The sequence below is a fragment of the Cherax quadricarinatus genome, chromosome 82 (assembly GCF_038502225.1).
Source record: "Cherax quadricarinatus isolate ZL_2023a chromosome 82, ASM3850222v1, whole genome shotgun sequence".
In the NCBI taxonomy this organism is placed as follows: domain Eukaryota; kingdom Metazoa; phylum Arthropoda; class Malacostraca; order Decapoda; family Parastacidae; genus Cherax; species Cherax quadricarinatus.
The window spans coordinates 12,098,591-12,120,825 of NC_091373.1; the positions used below are offsets into that span (position 1 = coordinate 12,098,591).

The window sequence follows — 22,235 nt, forward strand, 5'->3', positions numbered from 1 at the left end:
GGTGTGGGATATTTGCTGTTTGGAGTGACATCTAAACTGTTGTATCTGGGTGCCAATGCAAAGACGGTGATTATGTGTGAATGCTGGTGAAAGTTTCTATTTTGGGTCACCCTGCCTTGGTAGGAGACAGCCGATGTGTTAAAAAAAATAATAATATGTTTGCATTTAATTAAGCAAGTATTATGTAGACAAATTTTCAAAATAATTAATCCATACAAAATATGTGCAGTGTATATGGATCTTAAAAATAACCCAGTTATGTAAGTGTTTAAAAAGTAATTGCCTTTTTTTTTTTAAACAAGATTAGCTTAACTTTTATTAAAATTAATATTTTCATGGAAGGTATGGCATATAAGACAGTGCTTTATAAAATCACGCTCTTTATTTGTATTGAGGTTACAAATTTTTAAAAATTTAGCATTACTGGAGAGTGAGGATATATAGAAATGCATTCCTATCAATATTATCACTGATATTTCATTTAAACTAAGAGTTCCCTTTTCTTCCCTAATCCAGTAGACGTGCAGCTCAAGAACGTGATCAACGATGGGTATGTATAAATTGAATTTTGTTTAATGTTATTTGTACAATTTTTTCTCAAAAATGTTTTGACTGTCTATGTTGCTTTTACTATATCTTTTATGATGGTATTCATAGAGCCAGTATAACATAGCCTTAATTTTCTTATTAATTTTGTTTAAAAAAGTTGTAAAATAAATCTGTCTTTGTTGGAGTAGGGAATAGTTACCATATACACTCAAGTACTGAACAAGGTTTCAAGAACACATTTTTAAAGGGAAAAAGTAATACTTTTAAGAAGTTAAAATCCTTACATTTTGAGGGCCTACCATATGCTAGAGTCCTGCTACTTTTTTAAGCATATTTCAACATAAATCTACAAAAATTTTTTTATTATTCAGTATTAAGGAAAATGGAGAGGACAACGACTCATTGTGGTAATGGTAATCATCCCCATGGGAACGTGGATTTTATAGGGATTGGTCATGTCCGTTAATGGTGCACAGGAAGTTATGCTAAGTAAGCAAGTTGTGAGTGGCCCTCATAGAAGGTTTTGTCTTTGATATTACCTTAGAGAGAGAGAGAGAGGGGGGGGGGGGATAAAACTACCCATAAGTAGTTAGGAAATATTGTTGAACAAGTAAAAAATATTAAGGTTTCTCTTATGGAGATTGAAAGAAGTTGATGCTGCAGATATTTTGGTTTGCTTTTTATGTTTGCAACATTATATTTTGAAGAAGAAAAAATGAAACTATTATTGTTACAGTAGCTAAGGTTGTTATTGAGTAAAATAATTTTAGTACAGGAGGGTAACAAATATTTTTTATTATTGTGAGAACATAAGTCTGAAAGTGTTGAATGACGATGAAAGTTTTTTCTTTGTTTTTGGGTCACCCTGCCTCAGTGGGAAATGGCCGACGTGTTAAAAAAAAGTCTGAATAGGATTAGTTGATTATGATACCTGGTTTATCTTAATATTTGTTATGGCTAATATTAATATTTGTTGCTGTTTTTTCAACAAACCAGCCAAATCCCACCGAAGTAGGGTGGCCCTAAGAGAAAAAAGTTTCTCTTTTTAAGTTTAGTAATATACAGTGGACCCCCGCATAGCGACTTTAATCCATGCAAGAGGGCTCATTGTTATGCGAAATGATCGGTATGCGAATGAATTTTCCCCATAAGAAATAATGGAAATCAAATTAATCCGTGCAAGACACCCAAAAGTATGAAAAAAAAATTTTTACCACATGAAATATACATTTTCCTACACACAAAGAGAAGGATACATGCACAATAGTAGAGTAGTACATGCACACTATATATTGTGCATGTACTACTCTACTAAATGAAGAATAAATGACACTTACCTTTATTGAAAATGCAGCAATGACTGATGAGACACTGTGTCGTGGGAGTGCCTTTTCCTCCCGAGTACTGTAGGTCCTGTTTGGCATTTTCTTCCAGAACAGGCCTTATCACACTGTGTATGCCACTACGATTCTTAAATCTCTCAAACCAACCTTTGCTGGCTTTAAATTCACCAATATGAGCACTAGTTCCAGGCATTTTTCCCTGTTCACCTGGGTGTTAGTCGACTGGTGTGGGTTGCATCCTGGGAGACAAGATTAAGGACCCCAATGGAAATAAGTTAGACAGTCTTCGATGACACTGACTTTTTTGGGTTATCCTGGGTGGCAAATCCTCTGGGGTTAATTGTTTCTTGGTATTCTCAATAAGCCACACCAACAACGGTGCTACAGCAGCAGCAGCAGCTGACAGTGCTACAGCAGCAGCAGCAGCAGCAGCTGACAGTGCTACAGCAGCAGCAGCAGCAGCTGACAGTGCTACAGCAGCAGCAGCAGCAGCTGACAGTGCTACAGCAGCAGCAGCAGCTGACAGTGCTACAGCAGCAGCAGACGATGCTACAGCAGCAGCAGACGGTACTACAGCAGCAGCTGACGGTGGTACAGCAGCAGCAGCAGACGGTACTACAGCAGCAGCTGACGGTGGTACAGCAGCAGCAGCAGACGATGCTACAGCAGCAGCAGACGGTACTACAGCAGCAGCAGACGGTACTACAGCAGCAGCAGCAGCAGCTGACGGTGGTACAGCAGCAGCAGCAGCTGACAGTGCTACAGCAGCAGCAGACGATGCTACAGCAGCAGCAGACGATGCTACAGCAGCAGCAGACGGTACTACAGCAGCAGCAGCAGCAGCTGACGGTGGTACAACAGCAGCAGCAGCTGACGGTGCTACAGCAGCAGCAGCAGCTGACAGTGCAGCAGCAGCAGCAGCAGCAGCAGCTGACGGTGGTACAGCAGCATCAGCAGCTGTGCCACCAATAGTAGCGATGGTTGATTGGGGTTTATTATACAACCTGGCCAGCTCGGAGACACGCACTCCACTTTCATACTTATCAATGATCTTTTTCTTCATCTCTATAGTAATTCTCACCCTTATTGCTGTAGGGTTGGCACTAGAAGCTTTCTTGGGGCCCATGGTCACTTATTTTTCAGATAAAATCACCAAAAACACTGTAATAATACAAAATGTTCCGATTGTATGCTTGGATGTTACCGCGGAGGCTGGCTGGTAAACAATGCCACCGGCGGCACATGTGAGGCTGGCTAAGGGCGCACATTGGACGCGTCTCGGACGAAGAGCGGTGAGCGGGTTTTTGAGCGGTATGCGAGGCAAAATTTTTGCGATAAAAACGAGCGGTATGCGGATTGTACATTATGTGATGGCGACGGTATGCGGGGGTCCACTGTATACAGAAGAGATTACTAGCCCCTTGCTCCTGGCATGTTAGTTGCCTCTTACGACACATCGCTTTTGGAGGAAGAATTCTGTTCCACTTTCCCATGGAGATAAGAGGAAATAAACAAGAACAAGGACTAGTAAGAAAATAGAAGAAAACCCAGAGGAGTGTGTATATATATGCTTGTAAATGAACGTAGAGTGTGACCTAAGTGTAAGTAGAAGTAGTAAGACATACCCAAAATCTTGCATGTTTATTTTTTTTCTTTCAACAAACCGGCCATATCTCACCGAGGCGGGGTGGCCCAAAAAGAAAAACAAAAGTTTCTCATTTTAAATTTAGTAATTTATACAGGAGAAGAGGTTACCAGCCCCCTGCTCCTGGCATCTTAGTCGCCTCCTACAACACGCATGGCTTACGGAGGAAGAATTCTGTTCCACTTCCCCATGGAGATAAGAGGAAATAAACAAGAACAAGAACTAGAAAGAAAATAGCAGAAAACCCAGAGGGGTCTGTGTATATATATGCTTGTACATGTATATGTAGTGTGACCTAAGTGTAAGTAGAAGTAGCAAAACGTACCTGAAATCTTGCATGTTTATGAGACAGAAAAATGACAACAGGACTCATACCATCATGTAAAACAATTACAGGCTTTTGTTTTACACTCACTTAGCAGGACAGTAGTACCTCCCTGAGTGAGTGCTGTCTACTACCCTACTACCATATTTGTTATGGCTAGTATTAGTATTTGTTATGGCTTGTATTTTGGATCATTGTATATGTCAAAAATTCTGCTTTAAGAAGTTTGTTTACTTTCAAGAAAATACATGTGATTTTCATGTAAAAGTAGTATCTTTTAATAACTTGGAGAAAGGTTATGATGAATGTTAACCCTTAAACTGTCCAAACATAGATCTACGTTCACATGTGTAGTGCTCCAAAAGTAGATTTACGTTTTTTACATATTTTCAAATATAAAAAAAAAGTAGATCAAAGTTTTTTACACACTTTCAAATGTAAAAAAAAAAAATTACGTTTTCTTACTTACTTTCAAATGTTGAAAAAATGTAGTTCTACGTTTGGACAGTTTAAGGGTTAAGAAACCTTAAAATTTAATGCACAGTAGAATAGATAGGAAATGGGAAATAAAGAAGAGTGGAAAAGCTGCCAAGTGTTATTAAAACTAACATCTGGGATAAATTTAAAAATAGACTAGACAGTTATGAGTTAGAATAGTTGGGTTTGGGAAGGACCTGTCTAGCATGGGCCGGTATATCTACTGCATTGTTTCTCTATCCATATGTTCTTATGAGAATAAGTTGTAAATGAATACAGTGGAATCTCAAATATCGAACTTTCTTCGATCCAGAAGGCTGTTCGAGTGCCTTTACCGAATGAATTTATTCCCATCAGGAATAATGTAAATTAGATTAGTCCATTTCAGACCCTCAAAAATACACTTATAAAAGCACTTACAAAAATACACTTACATAATTGGTCGTGTTGGGAGCAGTTCGATTTTTGAGGTTCCACTGTAATTGCATTTCTTACAGTGGTTGATGCTTTTCAGTGTGAGCCCGAGGAAAGGGAGCGTGCCTACAGCCGTGGTGATGGGTATGGGTATGCTGCTCCACCGTATGAAACACAGCGGAGTCCAGGAAGCATTGACCACAGAAACGTGTCACAGGATCCTCGATACACTCAGCCAGCTCAGAGTAGAGTAAGAAAGAAGTTTGCTTTTTCCTACAGTTGCTTACTGAAATTAAGAACGCTCATGTAAATTTACCTGTAGTACAATGAACCTTTGATTAAATGGACTAATACAAGGGTGCAGGTGGCTGGTAATGGTGATTATGCTGGATACACATGATTGTTTCACTGTTATCATAAGATTAATGAACAATTCAGAAACTAACAGACTGTTGTTTTTTAATCAGTTGACTCGACGGATTTTGTCCTGTATTTCTGAAGTTCATTTAATCGAGGTCCATTTACTACATATATTATGCATCACCACTTAGTATCACATGGTTCTTAATGTCACAGACTGCCACACAGTGAAATGTTTCACATGTATCTAATTTATCAACTTGTCAGTTCTCTGAACCATTCATCTAGAAATAAAAACCAATACAGTGATACCTCGAGTTTTGAACAGCTCCCAACTCGAACAATTATGTAAGTGTATTTTTGTAAAAAAATTTTTTTTTTTTTCAACAAGTCGTCAGTCTCCCACTGAGGCAGGGTGACCCAAAAAAGAAAGAAAATCCCCAAAAAGAAAATTACTTTCATCATCATTCAACACTTTCACCTCACTCACACATAATCAATGTTTTTGCAGAGGTGCTCAGAACACAACAGTTTAGAAGCATATATGCATAAAGATACACAGCATATCCCTCCAAACTACTAATATCCCGAAACCCCTCCTTTAGAGTGCAGGCATTGTACTTCCCATTTCCAGGACTCGAGTCCGGATATATAAAAATAACCGGTTTTCCTGAATCCCTTCACTAAATATTACCCTGCTCACACTCCAACAGATCGTCAGGTCCCAAATACCATTCGTCTCCATTCACTCTTATCGAACACGCTCATGCACGCCTGCTGGAAGTCCAAGCCCCTCGCCCATAAAACCTCCCTTATCCCTTCCTTCCAACCTTTTCGAGGACGACCCCTACCCCGTCTTCCTTCTCCTACCGATTTAAATGCTCTCCATGTCATTCTACTTTGATCCATTCTCTCTAAATGACCAAACCACCTCAACAAACCCTCTTTAGCCCTCTCACTAATACTTTTATTAACTCCACACCTTCTCCTAATTTCCACACTCCGAATTTTCTGCATAATATTTACACCACACATTGCCCTTAGACAGGACATTTCCACTGCCTCCAACCGTCTCCTCGCTGCTGCATTCACAACCCAAGCTTCACACCCATATAAGAGTGTTGGTACTACTATACTTTCATACATTCCCTTCTTTGCCTCCATAGATAACGTTTTTTGACTCCACATATACCTCAAGGCACCACTCACCTTTTTTCCCTCATCAATTCTATGATTAACCTCATCCTTCATAAATCCATCCGCCGACACGTCAACTCCCAAGTATCTGAAAACATTCACTTCTTCCATACTCCTCCTTCCCAATTTGATATCCAATTTTTTTTTATCTAAATCATTTGATACCCTCATCACCTTACTCTTCTCTATGTTCACTTTCAACTTTCTACCTTTACACACACTCCGAAACTCATCTACTAACCTTTGCAATTTTTCTTTAGAATCTCCCATTAGCACAGTATCATCAGCAAAAAGTAACTGTGTCAATTCCCATTTTGAATTTGATTCCCCATAATTTAATCCTACCCCTCTCCCGAACACCCTAGCATTTACTTCTTTTACAACCCCATCTATAAATATATTAAATAACCATGGTGACATTACACATCCCTGTCTAAGACCTACTTTTACCGGGAAGTATTCTCCCTCTCTTCTACACACCCTAACCTGAGCCTCACTATCGTCATAAAAGCTCTTTACAGCATTTAGTAACTTACCACCTATTCCATAAACTTGCAACATCTGCCACATTGCTCCTCTATCCACTCTATCATATGCCTTTTCTAAATCCATAAATGCAATAAAAACTTCCCTACCTTTATCTAAATACTGTTCACATATATGCTTCAATGTAAACACTTGATCTACACATCCCCTACCCACTCTGAAGCCTCCTTGCTCATCCGCAATTCTACATTCTGTCTTACCTCTAATTCTTTCAATTATAACCCTACCATATACTTTTCCTGGTATACTCAGTAAACTTATTCCTCTATAATTTTTACAATCTCTTTTGTCCCCTTTCCCTTTATATAAAGGGACTATACATGCTCTCCGCCAATCCCTAGGTACCTTCCCCTCTTTCATACATTTATTAAACAAAAGTACCAACCACTCCAACACTATATCCCCCCCTGCTTTTAACATTTCTGTCATGATCCCATCAGTTCCAGCTGCTTTACCCCCTTTCATTCTACGTAATGCCTCACGTACCTCCACCACACTTACATTCTGCTCTTCTTCACTCCTAAAAGATGGTATACCTCCCTGGCCAGTGCATGAAATTACCACCTCCCTTTCTTCCTCAACATTTAAAAGTTCCTCAAAATATTCTCGCCATCTACCTAATACCTCCCTCTCCCCATCTACTAACTCCCCTACTCTGTTTTTAACTGACAAATCCATACTTTCCCTAGGCTTTCTTAACTTGTTTAACTCACTCCAAAATTTTTTCTTATTTTCATTAAAATTTCTTGACAATGCCTCTCCCACTCTTTCATCTGCTCTCCTTTTGCACTCTCTCACCACTCTCTTCACCTTTCTTTTACTCTCCATATACTCTGCTCTTCTTATAACACTTCTGCTTTGTAAAAACCTCTCGTAAGCTACCTTTTTCTCTTTTATCACACCCTTTACTTCATTCCACCAATCACTCCTCTTTCCTCCTGCCCCCACCCTCCTATAACCACAAACTTCTGCCCCACATTCTAATACTGCATTTTTAAAACTATTCCAACCCTCTTCAACCCCCCCACTACTCATCTTTGCACTAGCCCACCTTTCTGCCAATAGTCGCTTATATCTTGCCCGAACTTCCTCCTCCCTTAGTTTATACACTTTCACCTTCCTCTTACTTGTTGTTGCCACCTTCCTCTTTTCCCATCTACCTCTTACTCTAACTGTAGCTACAACTAAATAATGATCTGATATATCAGTTGCCCCTCTATAAACATGTACATCCTGGAGCTTACCCATCAACCTTTTATCCACCAATACATAATCTAACAAACTACTTTCATTACGTGCTACATCATACCTTGTATATTTATTTATCCTCTTTTTCATAAAATATGTATTACTTATTACCAAATTTCTTTCTACACATAGCTCAATTAAAGGCTCCCCATTTACATTTACCCCTGGCACCCCAAATTTACCTACTACTCCCTCCATAACATTTTTACCCACTTTAGCATTGAAATCCCCAACCACCATTACTCTCACACTTGATTCAAAACTCCCCATGCATTCACTCAACATTTCCCAGAATCTCTCTCTCTCCTCTACACTTTCAAAATATGTAGTTTAATAACTGCTCACAGCAGTTTGATGTAACGCTCCATCCTGTAGGCTTTAAGGGTTAATGTTCTTTATTACATCCTTTGCAGAAATAGTTTCCTTATTAACCAAACTAGCAGGTTGAATAGGTGTAGAATTAAGATTCTTGCCTGAAATCTCTGTATATTAAGGTGTAATTATGTTGAACTAAGAAATATTCCCAGCTTGTTTATGCTTATATATTGTAAAAAAAATCTTTTATCAGGGTGGGTTGATTGATGTGCTGCATATCAACATAAAGAAAACATTGCTAATCAAATTTCAGAGCAGCTTTGCACCTAGACATTTATATCTGCATCAAGATAAAACAATAATACTATAATTGCTTTATTTTTGTATAGTCACTATTCCACTTCTTCTGCCATGTGAACCAATGTATTCGGTGATAATTTTCAGCTGTGGAGTACTGCAGTAGAAGAGTGCTGTAAATATTGGTAAAGGCATTTAGGGAAAAAGTAACAAATGAAAGCTTGGTTAATTGGTAGTTGACTTCATGTTGATTGTTATTTCTCCTCTCCACCCTGTTTTTAAAGGGTGACAGCCATGCAATAGTGCAGCAGCACTATGACAGTGCCTATCGTCGAGCAGAACAGCAGATAGATACTATAACAAGAGCTGTGGCCTCTGAACGCACTTCTCCTACCAAGCCCTATCCAGCCAGGCCCAAGACGCGGGTAAGCTTTGTATTTTATAAGTATAATTTTGACTGCTCGCTTTGCAGTTGTGTGGACTGTTAAATGTCCTATGTTGTATACTGTACAGTGGAGTCTCAACATTCGTATGTCCCTATGTTCGTACAATTCAATATTCGCCCAAGTTTTTGAGAAAAATTTGACTCGCTATTCAGACGTTGCCCTGATGCTTGACCTAAACAAAATGGCCCATCTGGACGAAGCCCGATGAAAACAAAGCATCATGTACTCAGTCTCTCATCAACTTTTGTTTGTTAAGCATTGTTCGTACAAGCTCTGTTGAACTTTTTGGTATTTCACTGTTATTCTTTTTTGTTATATATATATATATATATATATATATATATATATATATATATATATATATAAATACATGTATAGGTTGGTAGACAGCAACCACCCAGGGAGGTACTACCGTCCTGCCAAGTGAGTGTAAAACGAAAGCCTGTAATTGTTTTACATGATGGTAGGATTGCTGGTGTCCTTTTTTCTGTCTCATGGACATGCAAAATTTCAGGTACGTCTTGCTACTTCTACTTACACTCAGGTCACACTACACATACATGTACAAGCGTATATATACATAACCCTCTGGGTTTTCTTCTATTTTCTTTCTAGTTCTTGTTCTTGTTTATTTCCTCTTATCTCCATGGGGAAGTGGAACAGAATTCTTCCTCCGTAGGCCATGCGTGTTGTAAGAGGCGACTAAAATGCCGGGAGCAAGGGGCTAGTAACCCCTTCTCCTGTATATATTACTAAATTTGAAAGGAGAAACTTTGGTTTTTTCTTTTGGGCCACCCCGCCTCGGTGGGATACAGCCGGTGTGTTGAAAGAAAGAAGATATATATATATATATATATAGGTTGGTAGACAGCAACCACCCAGGGAGGTACTACCGTCCTGCCAAGTGAGTGTAAAACGAAAGCCTGTAATTGTTTTACATGATGGTAGGATTGCTGATGTCTTTTGTCTGTCTCATAAATATGCAAGATTACAGGTACGTCTTGCTACTTCTACTTACACTTAGGTCACACTACACATACATATACACATTTATTCATACACACTCATCTGAGTTTTCTTTGATTTTATCTTAATAGTTCTTGGTCTTATTAATTTTCCTTTTATATCCATGGGGAAGTGGAATAAGAATCTTTCCTCCGTAAGCCATGCGTGTTGTAAAAGTCAACTAAAATGCCGGGAACAATGGGCTAGTAACCCCTTTTCCTGTAAAGATTACTAAAAAGAATAAGAAGAAGAAAATTGTCAAAGTGGGAAGTCTGAATGTGCGTGGATGTTGTGCAGATGATAAGAAAGAGATGATTGTGGATGTTATGAATGAGAAGAAGCTGGATGTCCTGGCTTTAAGTGAAACAAAGCTGAAGGGGGTGGGAGAGTTTCAGTGGAGAGGAATAAATGGGATTAGGTCAGGGGTTTCAAATAGAGTTAGAGCTAAAGAAGGAGTAGCAATAATGTTGAAGGATAAGCTATGGCAGGAAAAGAGGGACTATAAATGTATTAATTCAAGGATTATGTGGAGTAAAATAAAGATTGGATGTGAAAAGTGGGTTATAATAAGCGTGTATGCACCTGGAGAAGAGAGAAGTGTAGAGGAGAGAGAGAGATTTTGGGAAATGTTGAGTGAATGCGTGGGGAGTTTTGAATCAAGTGTGAGAGTAATGGTGGTTGGGGATTTCAATGCTAAAGTGGGTAAAAATGTTATGGAGGGAGTAGTAGGTAAATTTGGGGTGCCAGGGGTAAATGTAAATGGGGAGCCTTTAATTGAGCTATGTGTAGAAAGAAATTTGGTAATAAGTAATACATATTTTATGAAAAAGAGGATAAATAAATATACAAGGTATGATGTAGCACGTAATGAAAGTAGTTTATTAGATTATGTATTGGTGGATAAAAGGTTGATGGGTAGGCTCCAGGATGTACATGTTTATAGAGGGGCAACTGATATATCGGATCATTATTTAGTTGTAGCTACAGTTAGAGTAAGAGGTAGATGGGAAAAGAGGAAGGTGGCAACAACAAGTAAGAGGGAGGTGAAAGTGTATAAACTAAGGGAGGAGGAAGTTCGGGCGAGATATAAGCGACTATTGGCAGAAAGGTGGGATAGTGCAAAGATGAGTAATGGGGGGGTTGAAGAGGGTTGGAATAGTTTTAAAAATGCAGTATTAGAATGTGGGGCAGAAGTTTGTGGTTATAGGAGGGTGGGTGCAGGAGGAAAGAGGAGTGATTGGTGGAATGATGAAGTAAAGGGTGTGATAAAAGAGAAAAAGGTAGCTTATGAGAGGTTTTTACAAAGCAGAAGTGTTATAAGAAGAGCAGAATATATGGAGAGTAAAAGAAAGGTAAAGAGAGTGGTGAGAGAGTGCAAAAGGAGAGCAGATGATAGAGTGGGAGAGGCACTGTCAAGAAATTTTAATGAAAATAAGAAAAAATTTTGGAGTGAGTTAAACAAGTTAAGAAAGCCAAGGGAAAATATGGATTTGTCAGTTAAAAACAGAGTAGGGGAGTTAGTAGATGGGGAGATGGAGGTATTAGGTAGATGGCGAGAATATTTTGAGGAACTTTTAAATGTTAAGGAAGAAACAGAGGCAGTAATTTCATGCACTGGTCAGGGAGGTATACCATCTTTTAGGAGTGAAGAAGAGCAGAATGTAAGTGTGGGGGAGGTACGTGAGGCATTACGTAAAATGAAAGGGGGTAAAGCAGCTGGTACTGATGGGATCATGACAGAAATGTTAAAAGCAGGGGGGGATATAGTGTTGGAGTGGTTGGTACTTTTGTTCAATAAATGTATGAAAGAGGGGAAGGTACCTAGGGATTGGCGGAGAGCATGTATAGTCCCTTTATATAAAGGGAAAGGGGACAAAAGAGACTGTAAAAATTATAGAGGAATAAGCTTACTGAGTATACCAGGAAAAGTGTACGGTAGGGTTATAATTGAAAGAATTAGAGGTAAGACAGAATGTAGGATTGCGGATGAGCAAGGAGGTTTCAGAGTGGGTAGGGGATGTGTAGATCAAGTGTTTACATTGAAGCATATATGTGAACAGTATTTAGATAAAGGTAGGGAAGTTTTTATTGCATTTATGGATTTAGAAAAGGCATATGATAGAGTGGATAGAGGAGCAATGTGGCAGATGTTGCAAGTATATGGAATAGGTGGTAAGTTATTAAATGCTGTAAAGAGTTTTTATGAAGATAGTGAGGCTCAGGTTAGGGTGTGTAGAAGAGAGGGAGACTATTTCCCGGTAAAAGTAGGTCTTAGACAGGGATGTGTAATGTCACCATGGTTGTTTAATATATTTATAGATGGGGTTGTTAAGGAAGTAAATGCTAGGGTGTTTGGGAGAGGGGTGGGATTAAATTATGGGGAATCAAATTCAAAATGGGAATTGACACAGTTACTTTTTGCTGATGATACTGTGCTTATGGGAGATTCTAAAGAAAAATTGCAAAGGTTAGTGGATGAGTTTGGGAATGTGTGTAAAGGTAGAAAGTTGAAAGTGAACATAGAAAAGAGTAAGGTGATGAGGGTGTCAAATGATTTATTTTTTTTTATTATTATCACACTGGCCGATTCCCACCAAGGCAGGGTGGCCCGAAAAAGAAAAACTTTCACCATCATTCACTCCATCACTGTCTTGCCAGAAGGGTGCTTTACACTACAAACATTAACACCCCTCCTTCAGAGTGCAGGCACTGTACTTCCCATCTCCAGGACTCAAGTCCGGCCTGCCGGTTTCCCTGAATCCCTTCATAAATGTTACTTTGCTCACACTCCAACAGCTCGTCAAGTATTAAAAACCATTTGTCTCCATTCACTCCTATCAAACATGCTCACGCATGCCTGCTGGAAGTCCAAGCCCCTCGCACAAAAACCTCCTTTACCCCCTCCCTCCAACCCTTCCTAGGCCGACCCCTACCCCGCCTTCCTTCCACTACAGACTGATACACTCTTGAAGTCATTCTGTTTCGCTCCATTCTCTCTACATGTCCGAACCACCTCAACAACCCTTCCTCAGCCCTCTGGACAACAGTTTTGGTAATCCCACACCTCCTCCTAACTTCCAAACTACGAATTCTCTGCATTATATTCACACCACACATTGCCCTCAGACACGACATCTCCACTGCCTCCAGCCTTCTCCTCGCTGCAACATTCATCACCCACGCTTCACACCCATATAAGAGCGTTGGTAAAACTATACTCTCATACATTCCCCTCTTTGCCTCCAAGGACAAAGTTCTTTGTCTCCACAGACTCCTAAGTGCACCACTCACTCTTTTTCCCTCATCAATTCTATGATTCACCTCATCTTTCATAGACCCATCCGCTGACACGTCCACTCCCAAATATCTGAATACGTTCACCTCCTCCATACTCTCTCCCTCCAATCTGATATTCAATCTTTCATCACCTAATCTTTTTGTTATCCTCATAACCTTACTCTTTCCTGTATTCACCTTTAATTTTCTTCTTTTGCACACCCTACCAAATTCATCCACCAATCTCTGCAACTTCTCTTCAGAATCTCCCAAGAGCACAGTGTCATCAGCAAAGAGCAGCTGTGACAACTCCCACTTTGTGTGTGATTCTTTATCTTTTAACTCCACGCCTCTTGCCAAGACCCTCGCATTTACTTCTCTTACAACCCCATCTATAAATATATTAAACAACCACGGTGACATCACACATCCTTGTCTAAGGCCTACTTTTACTGGGAAAAAATTTCCCTCTTTCCTACATACTCTAACTTGAGCCTCACTATCCTCGTAAAAACTCTTCACTGCTTTCAGTAACCTACCTCCTACACCATACACTTGCAACATCTGCCACATTGCCCCCCTATCCACCCTGTCATACGCCTTTTCCAAATCCATAAATGCCACAAAGACCTCTTTAGCCTTATCTAAATACTGTTCACTTATATGTTTCACTGTAAACACCTGGTCCACACACCCCCTACCTTTCCTAAAGCCTCCTTGTTCATCTGCTATCCTATTCTCCGTCTTACTCTTAATTCTTTCAATTATAACTCTACCATACACTTTACCAGGTACACTCAACAGACTTATCCCCCTATAATTTTTGCACTCTCTTTTATCCCCTTTGCCTTTATACAAAGGAACTATGCATGCTCTCTGCCAATCCCTAGGTACCTTACCCTCTTCCATACATTTATTAAATAATTGCACCAACCACTCCAAAACTATATCCCCACCTGCTTTTAACATTTCTATCTTTATCCCATCAATTCCGGCTGCCTTGCCCCCTTTCATTTTACCTACTGCCTCACGAACTTCCCCCACACTCACAACTGGCTCTTCCTCACTCCTACAAGATGTTATTCCTCCTTGCCCTATACACGAAATCACAGCTTCCCTATCTTCATCAACATTTAACAATTCCTCAAAATATTCCCTCCATCTTCCCAATACCTCTAACTCTCCATTTAATAACTCTCCTCTCCTATTTTTAACTGACAAATCCATTTGTTCTCTAGGCTTTCTTAACTTGTTAATCTCACTCCAAAACTTTTTCTTATTTTCAACAAAATTTGTTGATAACATCTCACCCACTCTCTCATTTGCTCTCTTTTTACATTGCTTCACCACTCTCTTAACTTCTCTCTTTTTCTCCATATACTCTTCCCTCCTTGCATCACTTCTACTTTGTAAAAACTTCTCATATGCTAACTTTTTCTCCCTTACTACTCTCTTTACATCATCATTCCACCAATCGCTCCTCTTCCCTCCTGCACCCACTTTCCTGTAACCACAAACTTCTGCTGAACACTCTAACACTACATTTTTAAACCTACCCCATACCTCTTCGACCCCATTGCCTATGCTCTCATTAGCCCATCTATCCTCCAATAGCTGTTTATATCTTACCCTAACTGCCTCCTCTTTTAGTTTATAAACCTTCACCTCTCTCTTCCCTGATGCTTCTATTCTCCTTGTATCCCATCTACCTTTTACTCTCAGTGTAGCTACAACTAGAAAGTGATCTGATATATCTGTGGCCCCTCTATAAACATGTACATCCTGAAGTCTACTCAACAGTCTTTTATCTACCAATACATAATCCAACAAACTACTGTCATTTCGCCCTACATCATATCGTGTATACTTATTTATCCTCTTTTTCTTAAAATATGTATTACCTATAACTAAACCCCTTTCTATACAAAGTTCAATCAAAGGGCTCCCATTATCATTTACACCTGGCACCCCAAACTTACCTACCACACCCTCTCTAAAAGTTTCTCCTACTTTAGCATTCAAGTCCCCTACCACAATTACTCTCTCACTTGGTTCAAAGGCTCCTATACATTCACTTAACATCTCCCAAAATCTCTCTCTCTCCTCTGCATTCCTCTCTTCTCCAGGTGCATACACGCTTATTATGACCCACTTCTCGCATCCAACCTTTACTTTAATCCACATAATTCTTGAATTTACACATTCATATTCTCTTTTCTCCTTCCATAACTGATCATTTAACATTACTGCTACCCCTTCCTTTGCTCTAACTCTCTCAGATACTCCAGATTTAATCCCATTTATTTCCCCCCACTGAAACTCTCCTACCCCCTTCAGCTTTGTTTCGCTTAGGGCCAGGACATCCAACTTCTTTTCATTCATAACATCAGCAATCATCTGTTTCTTGTCATCCGCACTACATCCACGCACATTTAAGCAACCCAGTTTTATAAAGTTTTTCTTCTTCTCTTTTTTAGTAATTGTATACAGGAGAAGGGGTTACTAGCCCATTGCTCCCGGCATTTTAGTCGCCTCATACGACACGCATGGCTTACGGAGGAAAGATTCTTTTCCACTTCCCCATGGACAATAGAAGAAATAAAAAAGAACAAGAGCTATTTAGAAAAAGGAGGAAAACCTAGATGTATGTATATATATATATGCATGTGCGTGTCTGTGAAGTGTGACCAAAGTGTAAGTAGGAGTAGCAAGATATCCCTGTTATCTTAGCGTGTTTATGAGACAGAAAAAGAAAACCAGCAATCCTACCATCATGCAAAACAGTTACAGGTTTTTGTTTCACAGTCATCTGGCAGGACGGTAGTACTTCCCTGGGTGGTTGCTGTCTACCATTGGAGGGGTATGGAGGTAGGGAGGAGGGGTATGGAAGAAGTGAATGTTTTCAGATACTTGGGAGTTGACGTGTCGGCGGATGGATTTATGAAGGATGAGGTTAATCATAGAATTGATGAGGGAAAAAAGGTGAGTGGTGCGTTGAGGTATATGTGGAGTCAAAAAACGTTATCTATGGAGGCAAAGAAGGGAATGTATGAAAGTATAGTAGTACCAACACTCTTATATGGGTGTGAAGCTTGGGTGGTAAATGCAGCAGCGAGGAGACGGTTGGAGGCAGTGGAGATGTCCTGTTTAAGGGCAATGTGTGGTGTAAATATTATGCAGAAAATTCGGAGTGTGGAAATTAGGAGACGGTGTGGAGTTAATAAAAGTATTAGTCAGAGGGCAGAAGAGGGGTTGTTGAGGTGGTTTGGTCATTTAGAGAGAATGGATCAAAGTAGAATGACATGGAAAGCATATAAATCTATAGGGGAAGGAAGGCGGGGTAGGGGTCGTCCTCGAAAGGGTTGGAGAGAGGGGGTAAAGGAGGTTTTGTGGGTAAGGGGCTTGGACTTCCAGCAAGCGTGCGTGAGCGTGTTAGATAGGAGTGAATGGAGACGAATGGTACTTGGGACCTGACGATCTGTTGGAGTGTGAGCAGGGTAATATTTAGTGAAGGGATTCAGGGAAACCGGTTATTTTCATATAGTCGGACTTGAGTCCTGGAAATGGGAAGTACAATGCCTGCACTTTAAAGGAGGGGTTTGGGATATTGGCAGTTTGGAGGGATATGTTGTGTATCTTTATATGTGTATGCTTCTAGACTGTTGTATTCTGAGCACCTCTGCAAAAACAGTGATAATGTGCAAGTGTGGTGAAAGTGTTGAATGATGATGAAAGTATTTTCTTTTTGGGGATTTTCTTTCTTTTTTGGGTCACCCTGCCTCGGTGGGAGACGGCCGACTTGTTGAAAAAAAAAAAAATATATATATATATATATATATATATATATATATATATATAAATATATATACATATATATAAATATAAATATATATATATATATTTATATATATTTTTTTTTTTTTTTTTTTTTTTTTTTTTCAACAATTCGGCCGTCTCCCACCGAGGCAGGGTGACCCAAAAAAGAAAGAAAATCCCCAAAAAGAAAATACTTTCATCATCATTCAACACTTTCACCACACTCGCACATTATCACTGTTTTTGCAGAGGTGCTCAGAATACAACAGTCTAGAAGCATACACATATAAAGATACACAACATATCCCTCCAAACTGCCAATATCCCAAACCCCTCCTTTAAAGTGCAGGCATTGTACTTCCCATTTCCAGGACTCAAGTCCGACTATATGAAAATAACCGGTTTCCCTGAATCCCTTCACTAAATATTACCCTGCTCACACTCCAACAGATCGTCAGGTCCCAAGTACCATTCGTCTCCATTCACTCCTATCTAACACGCTCACGCACGCTTGCTGGAAATCCAAGCCCCTTACCCACAAAACCTCCTTTACCCCCTCTCTCCAACCCTTTCGAGGACGACCCCTACCCCGCCTTCCTTCCCCTATAGATTTATATGCTTTCCATGTCATTCTACTGTGATCCATTCTCTCTAAATGACCAAACCACCTCAACAACCCCTCTTCTGCCCTCTGACTAATACTTTTATTAACTCCACACCTTCTCCTAATTTCCACACTCCGAATTTTTTGCATAATATTTACACCACACATTGCCCTTAGACAGGATATCTCCGCTGCCTCCAACCGTCTCCTTGCTGCTGCATTTACCACCCAAGCTTCACACCCATATAAGAGTGTTGGTACTACTATACTTTCATACATTCCCTTCTTTGCCTCCATAGATAACGTTTTTTGACTCCACATATACCTCAACGCACCACTCACCTTTTTTCCCTCATCAATTCTATGATTAACCTCATCCTTCATAAATCCATCCGCCGACACGTCAACTCCCAAGTATCTGAAAACATTCACTTCTTCCATACTCCTCCTCCCCAATTTGATATCCAATTTTTCTTTATCTAAATCATTTGACACCCTCATCACCTTACTCTTTTCTATGTTCACTTTCAACTTTCTACCTTTACACACATTCCCAAACTCATCCACTAACCTTTGCAATTTTTCTTTAGAATCTCCCATAAGCACAGTATCATCAGCAAAAAGTAACTGTGTCAATTCCCATTTTGAATTTGATTCCCCATAATTTAATCCCACCCCTCTCCCAAACACCCTAGCATTTACTTCCTTTACAACCCCATCTATAAATATATTAAACAACCATGGTGACATTACACATCCCTGTCTAAGACCTACTTTTACCGGGAAGTAGTCTCCCTCTCTTCTACACACCCTAACCTGAGCCTCACTATCCTCATAAAAACTCTTTACAGCATTTAATAACTTACCACCTATTCCATATACTTGCAACATCTGCCACATTGCTCCTCTATCCACTCTATCATATGCCTTTTCTAAATCCATAAATGCAATAAAAACCTCCCTATCTTTATCTAAATACTGTTCACATATATGCTTCAATGTAAACACCTGATCTACACATCCCCTACCCACTCTAAAACCTCCTTGCTCATCCGCAATCCTACATTCTGTCTTACCTCTAATTCTTTCAATTATAACCCTACCGTACACTTTTCCTGGTATACTCAGTAAGCTTATTCCTCTGTAATTTTTACAGTCTCTTTTGTCCCCTTTCCCTTTATATAAAGGGACTATACATGCTCTCTGCCAAACCCTAGGTACCTTCCCCTCTTTCATACATTTATTAAACAAAAGTACCAACCACTCCAACACTATATCCCCCCCTGCTTTTAACATTTCTGTCATGATCCCATCAGTTCCAGCTGCTTTACCCCCTTTCATTTTACGTAATGCCTCACGTACCTCCCCCACACTTACATTCTGCTCTTCTTCACTCCTAAAAGATGGTATACCTCCCTGACCAGTGCATGAAATTACTGCCTCTGTTTCTTCCTTAACATTTAAAAGTTCCTCAAAATATTCTCGCCATCTACCCAATACCTCCATCTCCCCATCTACTAACTCCCCTACTCTGTTTTTAACTGACAAATCCATATTTTCCCTAGGCTTTCTTAACTTGTTTAACTCGCTCCAAAATTTTTTCTTATTTTCATTAAAATTTCTTGACAGTGCCTCTCCCACTCTATCATCTGCTCTCCTTTTGCACTCTCTCACCACTCTCTTTACCTTTCTTTTACTCTCCATATACTCTGCTCTTCTTATAACACTTCTGCTTTGTAAAAACCTCTCATAAGCTACCTTTTTCTCTTTTATCACACCCTTTACTTCATCATTCCACCAATCACTCCTCTTTCCTCCTGCCCCCACCCTCCTATAACCACAAACTTCTGCCCCACATTCTAATACTGCATTTTTAAAACTATTCCAACCCTCTTCAACCCCCCCACTACTCATCTTTGCACTAGCCCACCTTTCTGCCAATAGTCGCTTATATCTCACCCGAACTTCCTCCTCCCTTAGTTTATACACTTTCACCTCCCTCTTACTTGTTGTTGCCACCTTCCTCTTTTCCCATCTACCTCTTACTCTAACTGTAGCTACAACTAAATAATGATCCGATATATCAGTTGCCCCTCTATAAACATGTACATCCTGGAGCCTACCCATCAACCTTTTATCCACCAATACATAATCTAATAAACTACTTTCATTACGTGCTACATCATACCTTGTATATTTATTTATCCTCTTTTTCATAAAATATGTATTACTTATTACCAAATTTCTTTCTACACATAGCTCAATTAAAGGCTCCCCATTTACATTTACCCCTGGCACCCCAAATTTACCTACTACTCCCTCCATAACATTTTTACCCACTTTAGCATTAAAATCCCCAACCACCATTACTCTCACACTTGATTCAAAACTCCCCACGCATTCACTCAACATTTCCCAAAATCTCTCTCTCTCCTCTACACTTCTCTCTTCTCCAGGTGCATACACGCTTATTATAACCCACTTTTCACATCCAATCTTTATTTTGCTCCACATAATCCTTGAATTAATACATTTATAGTCCCTCTTTTCCTGCCATAGCTTATCCTTCAACATTATTGCTACTCCTTCTTTAGCTCTAACTCTATTTGAAACCCCTGACCTAATCCCATTTATTCCTCTCCACTGAAACTCTCCCACCCCCTTCAGCTTTGTTTCACTTAAAGCCAGGACATCCAGCTTTTTCTCATTCATAACATCCACATTCATCTCTTTCTTATCATCTGCACAACATCCACGCACATTCAGACTTCCCACTTTGACAATTTTCTTCTTCTTATTCTTTTTAGTAATCTTTACAGGAAAAGGGGTTACTAGCCCATTGTTCCCGGCATTTTAGTTGACTTTTACAACACGCATGGCTTACGGAGGAAAGATTCTTATTCCACTTCCCCATGGATATAAAAGGAAAATTAATAAGACCAAGAACTATTAAGATAAAATCAAAGAAAACTCAGATGAGTGTGTATAAATAAATGTGTACATGTATGTGTAGTGTGACCTAAGTGTAAGTAGAAGTAGCAAGACATGCCTGTAATCTTGCATATTTATGAGACAGACAAAAGACATCAGCAATCCTACCATCATGTAAAACAATCACAGGCTTCGTTTTACACTCACTTGGTAGGACGGTAGTACCTCCCTGGGTGGTTGCTGTCTACCAACCTACTACCTGTATGTATATGTATATATATGTATATATATATATATATATTATATATATTATATATATATATATATATATATATATATATATATATATATATATATATATATATATATATATATATATATATATATATATATATATATATATATATATATATTATATATATTATATATATTATATATATTATATATATATATATATATATATATATATATATATATATATATATATATATATATATATATATATATATATATATATATATATATATATATATATATATATATATATATATATATATATATATATATATATATATATATATATATATATATATATATATATATATATATATATATATATATATATATATATATATATATATATATATATATATATATATAATGTCTGCTTCCCACCAAGACAGGGTGACCCAAAAAGAAAGAAAAAATCCCAAAAAGAAAGAAAAAACCTCAATCATTGTTCAACTTTTTCCACCACCATTCATGCATAATCACTGTCTTTGCAGTGATTATGCATGAGTAGTGATCCAAACCAGCCTAAAAGGAAAGCAGTGAGAACAACAGTTAAAGTGAAAAAAAAAAACTCGTTGAGAAGTGGGAAAGTGCAACTTGTGTATCAGATCTGACCACTCCAAATGGTATAGCGAAATCCATCATATAGTCCATATTGAAAAATAGAGACAATAAAAGGGACTGATGTGGCAAAAGGAGGTGAAAATTCTTGCTGGATAAAGGTCACAGATAACTAAAGAAATGGAAAAAATTTGTTAGTGTGGATTAACAAAAAACAATTGGCCGAGGACAATGTTTCTGAAACAATAATTTGTGAAAAAGAAAAGCAATTGTATAGTGATCTGAGGCGAAACACCCCAGGTAAGTGCTGAAAGTGATGAATTTAAGGCAAGTAGGGGCTGGTTTGACAGGTTTAAAAAGAGGAGTTGGATTCATAGTGTAATAAGGCATGGGAGGGCTGCCAGTGCTAACAGAGATGAGGCTGAAAAGTTTGTTAAGGAATTTAAAACCTATGAAGACATTGAGGGATTTATTCCTCAAGTTTTTAATTGTGATGAAATCAGCCTCTTTTGGAAAAGAATGCCTAGAGAACCTACTTCACAAAAGAAGAAGTATCATTACCAGAACACAAGCCCATGAAAGACAGGCT

At 38.8% G+C, this 22,235-nt stretch overlaps 1 protein-coding gene across 12 annotated transcripts in view; it reads left to right on the forward strand.

Annotated features, from left to right (window-relative positions):
• LOC128702903 (uncharacterized protein F09G8.5) overlaps positions 1–22,235 on the forward strand; it is a 138,326-nt gene that overhangs the window by 85,960 nt on the left and 30,131 nt on the right. For 11 of the 12 annotated variants that reach the window (XM_070102599.1, XM_070102607.1, XM_070102601.1 and 8 more), the window contains 3 exons: positions 517–550; positions 4,854–5,003; positions 9,001–9,141. In XM_070102599.1, coding sequence (XP_069958700.1) covers positions 517–550; positions 4,854–5,003; positions 9,001–9,141 — 325 coding nt within the window. The remainder of the gene's footprint in view (positions 1–516; positions 551–4,853; positions 5,004–9,000; positions 9,142–22,235) is intronic. The other variant, XM_070102602.1, reaches the window with a different exon arrangement.